The 11,738-nt window shown below is 42.2% G+C and overlaps 1 protein-coding gene across 4 annotated transcripts; it reads left to right on the forward strand.

Annotated features, from left to right (window-relative positions):
* The first annotated feature begins 2,278 nt into the window (after positions 1–2,278).
* ccna1 (cyclin A1) lies at positions 2,279–10,954 on the forward strand. Of its 4 annotated transcripts, XM_043692787.1 has the most exons (10): positions 2,295–2,369; positions 2,469–2,549; positions 2,729–2,990; positions 3,233–3,360; positions 4,719–4,942; positions 5,117–5,321; positions 8,395–8,496; positions 9,660–9,773; positions 10,293–10,426; positions 10,502–10,954. In XM_043692787.1, exons 2-10 carry the CDS (start codon positions 2,469–2,471, stop codon positions 10,578–10,580), a joined length of 1,329 nt encoding a protein of 442 aa, XP_043548722.1. In that variant the 5' UTR covers positions 2,295–2,369; the 3' UTR covers positions 10,581–10,954. The 4 variants fall into 4 exon arrangements, 3 of the variants coding, with proteins under 3 accessions (XP_043548720.1, XP_043548723.1, XP_043548722.1); XR_006312037.1 differs by lacking the exon at positions 10,502–10,954 and adding an exon at positions 9,875–10,065 and having other exon boundaries at positions 2,279–2,549; positions 10,293–10,384; XM_043692785.1 differs by having other exon boundaries at positions 2,279–2,549.
* The last annotated feature ends 784 nt before the right edge of the window (positions 10,955–11,738 follow it).

An 11,738-nucleotide genomic window follows, 5' to 3' on the forward strand; every position in this document is an offset into this window, starting at 1 on the left:
GTCAAGGGTAGGTCATGCCTGACAATTCTGTTAGAATTTGTTGAGGAAATAATGAGCAAGTTAAACAAAAGAAAGCCAGTGGACATGATCTATTTGGATCTCCAGAAGGCTTTTGACCAGCTGATGGTCATGAGGCTGTTAAATATGATAAGAAGCCATAGTATTAGGGGCAAGATACTGGTATGGATAGAAAATTGGCTAACTGGCAGAAAGTATGGATAAAAGGTCTTTTTCAGGATGGCAACAAGTGACTAGTAGAGTTCTGCCGAGGTCCTTGTTGGGACCACAATTATTCAGGTATACATTAATGATCTGGATGAAGGAACTGAGGATATTCTTGCTAAGTTTGCAGTTGTCACAAAGACACATGGAGGGACTGGTAGTGTTGAGGAAGTGGGGAGGTTGCAGAAGGACTTGGACAGATGGCAAAAACGTAGCACATAGAATATAATGTGAGAAAGTATGAGGTTTGGTACTTTGGAAGAAAGAATAGAGGCACAGACTATTTTCTAAATGGAGAAGGCTTCGGAAATCTGAAGCACAAAGGGGCTTGGGTGTCCAAATTCAGGTTTCTCTTTGGGCTGACATGTAGGTTCAGTTGGTAGTTAGGAAGGCAAATACAATGTATCAAGAGGGCTAGGATACAAGAGCAAAGATGTACTTCTGAGGCTATATACGGCTCTGATCAGACCGCATTTGGAATATTGTGAGCGGAGTTTGGTCTAATATATAAGTAAGTTTGTGCTTGTGTTTACAAAATGATCCCAGAGATGAGGACCTGTCATATGAAGAGTGGTAGAGAATTCTGGGATTGTACTCACAGTTTAGAGGGATGATGAGAGATCTGATTGAAAGTTACAGAATACTGAGAGGCCTGGATAGAGTGATCATGAAGAAGATGTTTCCACCAGTAGGAGAGACCAGGACCCAACAGCACAGCCTCAGGGTGAACTGAGATGAGGAAGAATTTCTTCAGCCAGTGGGTGGTTAATCTATGGATCTCATTACCACAGCGAGCTGCGGAGGCCAAGTCATCAAGTCTATTTAAGACATACTGATAAGTTCTTGATTGGTAAGGGGATTTAGGATCACGGGAAGAAGAAAAATAGCGTTGAAAAACATGTCAGCCACTATCTAATGGTGAAGCAAACTCGATGGGTGGAATAACCAACATCTACTCCTACATCTTATGGTCATGAACGTTCAGAGGAAAACATCCCCAACCTGTCCAATTTTCCAGAATTTATTATTGCACATGATTTACAATCAGTGATGGTCATTGGTGTTGATTAACGATGTTTTAATTGTAATGTTAACCCGTACAGTTTGACGAATTAGATTTAATTTCACTTTTGTTGTGATGGATAATGGTTGAACAATCACTATTTTATATCGAATTTTACGTTGTTGATTTTGATTTTATACTTTGGAATTCTCGGGGGATTAGCTATGGCAAGACTCGAAGCAAAAACTTTATTGTTAAACTTTTTGATCATAGCACTGATTTGGGGGAGGATCGGTCTTCCTGCTGCTGAATGCATGTTCAGTTACCTGTAATGTCGACAGTAGATTGCGTGAAGTGTTGGAGGCCTGGGTCCAAGTCGATTGGCACCAAGACCAGCCGACACTTCTAACACTCACTATGTCCAAAACGCTCGCCAATAAATAATCCGATGTGACTCACACTTGAAGTTGCACTATGCTACTTTGGACATCTAAATGCCCACCCTCACCACTCCGTCCATCACGCATTTTGCGTCCTATGATTCTGTGGAAAACGTTGCCAGCCACCTTTTGCACATTGTATCCGACCTCACACTCCAAGCTTGGAGCGGGAAGGAGCCATTTGCAAAAGTTCCGGTGGAGGCGCCGTGAAGATTTAGGTAAGCAGATAACTATCACAGGAAAAGGACTCGGGTCTTATATTTTGGAGGAAAAAAAAACAAAGCCCGCGGGGGAAAGTCTCCCCCAGTTTTCAGGGCCGCGCCCTGCGGGGATCAGAATATTGAGCGCTCGATTCTTTCCCAAAGATGCTACTTCGTTGTCGCCCTGGTAACACGCAGCCGCAGTACGCATGCGGAAGTCAGGTGGCAGACGGTAGCGTGCTGCGTTACCATGGCACCGGGGAGCCGAAGCTCACGTGCGCTGGTAACGGAAGGTGATTGGTGGGATTCAATAGACGCGGGCTGATTGAAAGTAATTTGCTACATGATGAGAACAGAGAGAGCTACTCCGCGCCTGGAGACCAATTAGAGCCATTCCACTATATAGGCTGGCTTTAGGCAAGCCCCAACTCATAAATGTGATCTGAGAGGCAATTGCTCAGAGCTGAGCAGGCGACTGGGGAAAACTTGTGCAGTTTCTTTGTTGTTAGTGGTGTCAAATCTTTGTTTGTAGCTAACATGTACAGGAGCAATGCTGCTGTCAAGCGCAATGCTAATCAAGAAAATCAACATCTTGTCCCGCAGATGGGCCCAGTTAGCCAAAAGCAGAGGACCGTTTTAGGGGTGCTAAACGAGAACGACCAGCAGAGGCGTTCGCTTTCTCAGGTAATTTCTGTATTCACCAAACCCGTTATTCCTATATGTTTAACTATAGTTGGGGCTGTACTATCTAAATATATCGTTCAGAGTCCATCTCGCCTCGCCCGAGCTCTCGAGTTATTTCAGTGAGTTTGCAAATTGCCTGACCTCGAATTTCTCTTCCCTCTTCTAACGTGTTTTGTTAGGTTTCTGCGAAAGTTTGTGGTACCGTTGCAGTGGGGACTGATAATGGGTTCACTTCGGCAAAGAGCTGCAGCACTCTCTCTGAATGTCCGGCTACTTTTGTGTCCAACCCGAACTTCCATATTTATATGGAGGATGAAGTCCAAGACGAAGTCGAAGTCTCTGAATGTAATCTAACCTCTGAACTCCAATCTAAACTTGGAGAAGTTGGTAACGTCTCCAAACCAGCGGACGACTATTGTCTGTTCTTAGATCTGAGTGAAGGTAACAGCAAGACGCGAGCTAGAATTTCGTATCGCTTGATACGAACTCTGAATCTTTTATTGTGTTGTCTTCTAACCGTAGATGTTTACGTTACTGCATCCATTTTTTTTCGCTACTACCACGATTCGGTTTAACTTTACCATTCGAGCACATAGTCTTAATTCTACCTCTGCTTAGAACACGTATAAAGCAATTCTATTCCCTCAATTCAATTGGCTGTTGATGTTTTGTCACCTCTACAGTTTCGCCAATGTTAGTAGATTCATCCATGCGCTCGCAGCGTTCCCATGAAGATTCGCATGTACACGTAGATTACCTCGCTGTGGAAGGATATGCAGAAGACATTTATCGGTACCTCCGAGAAGCAGAAGTGAGTCACATAGCGGCACGACCTCTCTGGTTTAAGGAAATATAACCCCCCACTCACTGCCGACCCTTTAGCTGCCGCTGGGTTTGGTCACAACACTTGCTCTCTTGGGTGGCTCGTCCTATTAGATTCCCTACAGTGTGGAAACAGGCCCTTCGGCCCAACCAGTCCAGAGACCCACTTTCTCTCTAACTAATGCGCCTAACACTCTAGGCAATTTTTAGCATAGCCAATGCGCGTAACCTGCACATCTTTGCACTGTGGGAGGAAACCCACGCAGACACTGCGAGAATGTGCAAACTCCACAGACCGTTGCCCAAGGCTAGAATCGAATAAGGCAGCAGTGCTAATCACCGTGCCACCCCTATTCTTGGGCTGTTTTATAACTCGCCTGCTGCAGAAACTACTTTAAACAAGATTAACCTCATCATTGCCGCAAAATCCGGAAACCTTTTGGCCGCTTCCCTAGAATGCAACAACTCTGACTGGGATAGTGGGAAAATGTTCTACTGGTTCTCTAATGAGTTTGTGAATTTTTTAAACTCGTTTGTTAAACTGCAATCAAGATTAGAGTGGCGCTGGGAAAGCACAGCAGGTCAGCAGCATCCGAGGAGCAGGAAAATCGACGTTTCGGGCAAAAGTCCTTCAACAGGAATGCGGCTGGGAGCCTCTGGGCTGGGGCTGGGGAAGAGTGCAGTTGGAGGTGGGGTAAAAGTGATCGGGTGGAGCGGATAGGTGGGAAGGAAGATGGACAGTCATGAGGGTGGTGCTGAGCTGGGGAGGGGAACGAGGTGAAGCCCACACTGATGCCATGGGATTGAAGCAGAAGATGAGGTCTTTCTCAATGTCAGGGGGTTAGAGAGTAGCAATGGAGGAGGCCCAGGGCCTCCTTGTCCTCAGCAGAGTGGGAGGGGATGTTTAAATGTTTGGCCACTTGGCAGTGGGGTTGGTATGTGTGGGTGTCCCCAAGATGTTCTCTGAAACTCTGAGAAGGTGTCCTGTCTCCCCAATGTAGAGGAGACTGCATGGGGAGCAACGGATATAATAAATGACGTGGATGTGGAAGGCTCCTTTTGGGCCTGGGGGGGGTGGGCGCAAGTTTTGCAATTCCTGCGGTGGTAGGGGAGGGTGAATTACATCAACTCAGCTGCAGGTGGACTCAATTAAATATTCTGGGAGGATTGAATATTTCTTCAGTCTAGATTTCAAAGCATGGTCTTGGACCTCTTTTCGTATGCTAATCTGTATAGAGGCTCGCAGCTTTCTCTCTGCGGGATGATTTTTTTTCCACCATGACTTGTCACTTTTTTACAGTACAAATTTCCCATTCCAAACTGGGTGCTAACTCTAATGTTTTTCAGGAGAAATGCAGACCAAAATTTGGGTACATGAAGAAGCAGCCGGACATAACCCACAGTATGCGCTCCATTCTCGTAGACTGGCTGGTTGAAGTTGGCGAGGAGTACAACTTGCAAACTGAAACGTTGTACTTGGCTATAAACTACCTGGACAGATTCCTGTCATGTATGTCAGTCCTGAGAGGAAAGCTGCAACTGGTGGGCACAGCAGCTATGCTGGTAGCATCGTAAGTCTTTGTTTTGTTTTTGTTCGGCTCTTACATGTGGAACTCCAATCATAAAGGTTTTTTGTCTCTTGTGCAAAAATAAAACAATCGTGGTTCTAGGATCGCACAGTGATTTCGGGAATAGAGATTTTTTTAAATATACTGATGAACGATCAACTTGTACACTTTCCCTAGGAAATATGAAGAAATCTATCCCCCCGAAATAGATGAGTTTGTCTACATAACAGATGACACCTACACAAAAAAACAGCTCCTGCGCATGGAACATCTCTTGCTCAAGGTGTTGAGCTTTGACATGACCGTTCCAACGGTTAACCAGTTCCTAACGCAGTTTTTGAAGGAGGAAGGGATCGATGGACAAATGGGAAACCTAGCAATGGTATGTATCTTATTCCTGGGTTTAACTCCCAGGCTCCTGCAGGATGGAGTTCGACTCGAACTGAGATTTGGAAAATTGTTAATAGGTAGCTGATCCGAATAAAGTCCGAGCCAAGGTTTTCGCACCTCAGGCAGTTCATCCTTGTGTTAACATCCATCTATTCAAAGTGCATTTTCCAGCTCTTGACTCAGCATTGTGTTCAATGGTGTTCACACGATTTAAATGTCATAATTGTTCTGTCTGTATCGTGTCCTTATTAGGTTGCTATCAACCATTCTAGAGAATTTCCTCCTCCTGACTGCTAGCCATCCCACAAAGTAGTTGAATTGCTGCAGCTCAAGCCACATACTGGTGAAATCTCCTCTGCACCTTCTAGTGCATTCGCCTCCATCCATGGTTTGGCAACCAGAACTGCATGCAGTACCCAAGCTGTGGCTGAAAACACTTCATATAGCTCCATCATAAACTCTTTGCTTATGTATTTGACTAATAGACCAGTATCCCATATACCATCTTAACCACTTTTGTCAACTTGTCCTGTTATCTGTATGTAAATCCACAAATTGAGGTCTCCTTGTGGCAGTGATGATATCCTGCCTTTGGGCTAAAGCTTATGGTTCAAGTCCCACCTGCTCCAGAGATGGGTCTTTATATGGTTTTCTCTGGCTCATTGCCACAGGAGTAGGAAGCCAGCAGTAATTACTTGTAGCACTATAGCTATTGTAACCCCCTGCCATTGACAGATAAAATCATGTCTCTGGCCTTTGAACATTGTCCCCAAATGGTCTTCCTGACACAGTGTCAAAGAGCTAATGAGAGGAGGCCACACTGGATCTGGTACATAGTGGTAGGTGAGCACTTTGGGGAGTGACCATAATTCAGTCACTTTTTTAGTTTAGCAATGGAAAGGGATAGGTATGTGCCACAGGGAAAGTGTTGTTGCTCTTCCCCATCAATTATAATGTGAGTAGGCAAGACTAAGGAGGCATAGAATTGTGTAGCAAAATGCAGGGGATGGGGACAATCCATGTGGAGCTGGTTTAAATAAGTGTCCTTGGTATGTCCCTGTCAGGCAGGGAGGAGATAAGGTAAGGGCACCATGGTTTACTGAAGTTGTATCTAAAGTGGAAGAGGGAGGCTTATGACATTGAGATGAGATGGCTCGGGTGAGACATTAAGATTTAGACTATCTGGGAAAGATTTGGAGTTAAGAGCAAGGAGGGGATGTGAGCAGTCTTTAGCAGGTAAAATAAAGGATCATCCTAAAGTTTTCTATAGATATGTGAGGAATAAAAAGAGGAATAGGGCCAAAGACAGGTGGGAAGTTGTGTGTAAACCCTTTGGTGATCAGAGGTGCTAAATAAGTATTTCTTTTTTTCTCTCTACAATATTCAGCCTTGAGGGAAGACCGATATGAGCTATTAGGCTAGAAAGGATTGAGGTTAAGGAGGTGTTATCTAATTTTGAGAATTGATAAGTCCCCTGGACCAGATGGGATTTATCCAAGGATTCTCTAGGAAGGTAGAGAGAAGATAGAGCCTTTATATTGGAGTCATCATTGTCTACAGGTTTAGTACTAGAAGATTGCAAATCTTGTGCCCTTGTTCAAGAATGGCAGGAGAGATGACCCAGGTAACTATATAGACAAATGAGCTTTGTGCCTTTTGTAAGAATTTTTTTTTTGGAAAGGATAAGAGGATTTATAATTGCTAGCAAGCAACAATTTCATTGGAGATAGTGAACACTGTTTTGTCAAGGGTGGGTCATGTCTCTTCACCCTCCTTTTTGGGAAGGTGGCCAAGCATGTGGATGAGGGTAGGGCAGTTGACATGGTGTATGTGGACTTCAGTAAAGCTTTTAAGGTTCCCACATGGGCCTTTGGAGAAAAAGCAGAGGCATGGGATTAAGGGTGATTTTAGCAGTTTGGATTAGAAAATTGCCTTCTTGCAGAAAGCCACGAGTGGTGGTTGATGGAAGATATTCACTGAAGTCTAGTTACTAGTAGTGTGCCACAAGGATCTGTTTTGGGACCATTGCTGTCTGTCATTTTTATAAATGACTTGGACACACCCACAGGTGGTTGGGTTAGTAAGCTTATAGATGACACTAAAGTCAGAATGGTGACCATGTGGAAGAATATTGAATTGGGCTGAGGTGTTCTAAATGGAATTCAATGCAGATAAATGTGAGGTGATTCACTTTGGGAAGAATAACATGAAAGCAGAATACTGAGTCAATGAAAGATTCTTGGTAGTGTGGATGTGCAGAAGGATCTTGGTGTCCATGTATATAAATTCCTGCAAGTTGTCACCTGGGTTGATAGTGCTGGTAAGGCATATGATGCATTGGGTTTTATTGGTAGAGGGTTTGAGTTCTGGAGCTGTGATGTCATGCTGCAACTATACAAAAGGCTAATGCAGCCGCACTTGGAATATTGTGTACAGTTCTGGTTGCACATTATAGGAAGGATGTGGAAGCATTGGAAAAGGTTGAGTAGATTTACCATGATGTTACCTAGTCTGGAGGGAAGGCCTTTTAAGGAAAGGCTGAGGGACTTGGGTCTGTTCTCGTTTGGAGAAGGCTGAGGGGATTTAAGAGACAAGATGATCAGAGGATTAGATAGGATGGACAGTGAGTCTTTTCTTTCCCCCTTCGGATGATGACATTGGCTTTTACAAGGGGTGTAACCTCTAATTGAGGGGTGATAGATTTAAGACAGATGTCAAAGACTGGTTCTTTACTTGGTGGTAAGGGTGTGGAATGCCCTACCTGCCATGTAGTTAATTCAGCCACACTAGGGGCATTTAAGCATTCCTTGGATAAGCATTTGGATGGTGATAGTGTGGGGGGTGGACTTAGATTCGTTCACAGATTGGTGCAAAGAGCTGAAGAGTATGTTCTGTGCTGTATTCTGTATCCATCAATAACCAATCTTGACCCCCATGCTTGTTACCAATAATAGCCCAATACCAATAGGCTCAAAGTAAGACAAAATCTAGGCAAATGGACTGCTGCATTGAAGCTGAAATTTGCATGAGATCCCTTTAATGTCCAATCTTGTGATTTTTCCCAGAGCTATTTGAATGAACCAAGGGGTATTTGTCTTGCTGATCCCAACCAAGATATTTTTGGACATGGCCCTAATAATAGCATAGCTTCTTTGCTTGGCAGACAGGTATGCTGGCTTTGAGATGCAAATTACATTTGGGAATGACTTCTAATCACCACTTTGAATATTTCTGTTTATTGAATGTCCATGTTTGTAATTGAGCTATTGGAGAGGTGTTAGAATATTCTACATGCATGTGTAGAAACCTTTTGTTAAACTTTATTTCATCTCTCCATTGTCCTGTCTCATGACACTGGCATGATGCAGTTACATAATTAAGAACTGAACTAGTTCTGCAAATGTAACTAGGTCAGTATAAAAGCTTGTGATGTTCCAATGCTAAACCATTTCTAAGTCTACATTAGACTTGAGGCTCTTCTATACTTGTGAATACTTGGAGGTATGGTGTAGACTATGTAAAACTCCTTGTCGCTTTGTCTGCCTGGGAGAGAAGTGATTTGGACCTGACAGATCATCATCCTGGTCATGTAATCAATTAAAAGAAACTAGGAAATCTGCAGGTCCAAAATTTGATCCTCCACTAGTGGATGGTTTGTGTCTTAATTTTTAACAGCCCATTGTCCTCTGACAATCTGAAATGGACAGTGCACCTGCATTTAAGATCACTAAAGAATTTGGATTCAACATTGCCATTCATGGCATTGGTAATTGAGTGACTGTAAAGGGCAAATTAAACTCTGCATGGCTTTACTGCAACTTTATCTATAGTTAACATTGTGATTCTGAAACAAGAGAATGTTGTATTACTCCAAGTTATGGCAATTGCACAACTCCAAAAATGCTTAACTAGAGCTTTGTGGTGGCTAATGTGTGATACAGAATAAAACATTATCAAGGTAAATATCCATGTCTTTTGTGGAAATATTGGAAAAGCTTGAAGGAAACATTAGCTATTTATGTAAAAGGATGAAAAGGCAAGTGGGCCTCTGATTGGATATTGATACTTGTGCAAGCCTAACCAGAGTAGTTGGATTTGGACAGTTCTGTCCAACTTAATTGGATGCCATTGTGGTGATATAAGTTGCTCAGTGACCTACTCTTACTTTGTACACCTTGAATTCAAAGTGAACACTAATTTGGTATTGAATGCAAGAGGCTAAAGGTTAAGATGGCACAAGTATGTTGCAGGTAAAGCTGGCTACCAGCAGTCATCTGGAGCCCAGTTACAGAACTGTCATGCTAACTGGCTAATTTTTTTTCTCTATCAGTACATAGCTGAACTAAGTCTATTAGAAGCTGATGTATGTTTGAGGTATGCACCCTCTCTAATGGCAGCAGCTGCATATTGTTTGGCAAACTACACAATCAACAATACATTTTGGGTAAGTATTTTTGTGCCACTAAATCCCACTTTAAAATGGAAATGTATAATGGGTGAATTGAAGGTTAATTTAAATAATAATGCAGTTTGTTTACTCTGCAGAAGTATCAACTTCCCATCACCTTTTAAAGCAGAAGGAAGACCACATACATTAAAAAAAGTCATAATTAACTGTCTAATCCCCAGCCCACTTGTATGACAAGCATACTACTCTACTACCATATACCTCTTGGACACCTAACAGGCCCTAATCCCATGAAGGATTCTTGTGTATGGTGACTCTTGCACCTGAAGTTAGTACTAAATCTTCCAAAGCGTTTTCTCTTCAGTTCTAATATTAAGGATAATACCTGAAAGACCCCTCACTGCACTGATCTTCCAGCAATTGAATGTCACTTTTTTCTGCCTAAATGTATGACTTTTTAGTTGAGCTAAACAATTAAATTGTTGAATCTAGAATTGACTTTATTTATACTTTGTAAACTATAATTTGTAAGATAGTTACTGTCTATTTTGACAGCCTCCAGCACTTGCTACATTTACTGGATACTCATTGGTTGATATTGTACCTTGTCTGCATGATATGCATAAGACCTTTCTCCAAGCCAAATTCCAGCCACAACAAGCCATTAAAGAAAAATACAGGAGCTCCAAGTAAGTTGGGTTTTTAGAGTCAACATAAGCTTTCTTGGAAAACTGCATTCATTAAAATGAAAATGCTTCTCCTAGGTATCTGAGAATTTCCCTCATTGAGCCTCCAGCAACCTTGCCTCTGCATGCACTGATTTCAAGTGCCATTCAAGGATGAAAATTGAATGCTCGTCAGAAAAGTAAAGCACTAACATTATAAATGCCAACAAGGACTGAATTGGTCATAAACACTTGAAGGACTGCTGCTAATTTAACTCATAGCTGACTGCTATTGGACTGTGACCTTATTTGATATGGTTTTAAGGTGCAATTTTTAAGCTACAGTATTAAGTTTTAATCTTTATTTATAAGGAATTCCAAATAGTTTTATAAACTCCAGTGGATAGTGATGGCTCAAATGCCATGTACTGCTTCATTAACCATTTTAAATGCTATTTGCATTTCTCACTGACTACAATGGAGGTGGGTTTGAGGAGTGAATGTTGTACTTTGCATTTGGACAACCAATAAAAGTGTTTTTAAAAAAAAAAATAGCTGGGCACTGCATCAGTTTCTTCCAAAATGTTGACCTGTTGGATGTACCCTGAACCAGTGGTGGGTCAAGGCTTGTAGATAAAATGGTTTCAAGATTTGAAAAGCTTGAGTGACTGGAGGTTGTGTGTTCAAGACTTGCATAACCATGTAATCTCCCACCATATCAGCCAAAACTTTTATTTTCAGCCATTTGTTGTGATTTGACCAATTTTTTTTTTAGTGGTCTTGGTCACAAATTATTAGGATGCTTTTCAGGTACTAGACTTCCAACTTGTTTAATTTTGTGCCATTCAAGAAATCTTTCTCTGAAAGACAGCAAAATAGTCATGCCATCCTACTGCATCTTTCACAACTGCAGGCTACCTGCAAAGAACTCTACAACCAAGAAAATGTTACTGTCATGTTTTCATTTTTGCTATTCAAATTACTTTGGGGGGTTACAACAGTTTTCTGACTTGGTAATTATTGAGTGAGGGGGTCATAGAAATTGGACACTAATGATAACTGCCTTATGTGAAATGGTCTAAACTTTAACAGCCATTAATTGTCTCATCCAAAAGAGTACCCTGACTAAAGTGCTCTGGTTTGGAGAACACAACCTCTTATCCACCGCTTAGCAGCTGCTGCCACCACCACTCCCTAGGACTTCCCCACAATCCTCTTAGTTCTGCTTTGGAACAGAAGTTACTCAAGTCACTTATAACTAACTTCAGTACAAACACCCAGGTCAGTAAAACCCAGTGTTTTTAAAGTCCACTCATCATGGTGGTGTAGCCTGCTC

This window comes from Chiloscyllium plagiosum, chromosome 6 (genome assembly GCF_004010195.1).
Source record: "Chiloscyllium plagiosum isolate BGI_BamShark_2017 chromosome 6, ASM401019v2, whole genome shotgun sequence".
Taxonomy (NCBI): Eukaryota; Metazoa; Chordata; class Chondrichthyes; order Orectolobiformes; family Hemiscylliidae; genus Chiloscyllium; species Chiloscyllium plagiosum.

What these genes read in the sequence shown, in the direction of transcription:
- ccna1 (XM_043692785.1), top strand. Translation starts at nt 2,403, where the DNA reads ATGTACAGGAGCAATGCTGCTGTCAAGCGCAATGCTAATCAAGAAAAT. An exon ending in GTTCTTAGATCTGAGTGAAG is followed by an intron (nt 2,991 to 3,232) that starts GTAACAGCAAGA and finishes TCACCTCTACAG; the next exon opens with TTTCGCCAATGTTAGTAGAT. An exon ending in GGTACCTCCGAGAAGCAGAA is followed by an intron (nt 3,361 to 4,718) that starts GTGAGTCACATA and finishes AATGTTTTTCAG; the next exon opens with GAGAAATGCAGACCAAAATT.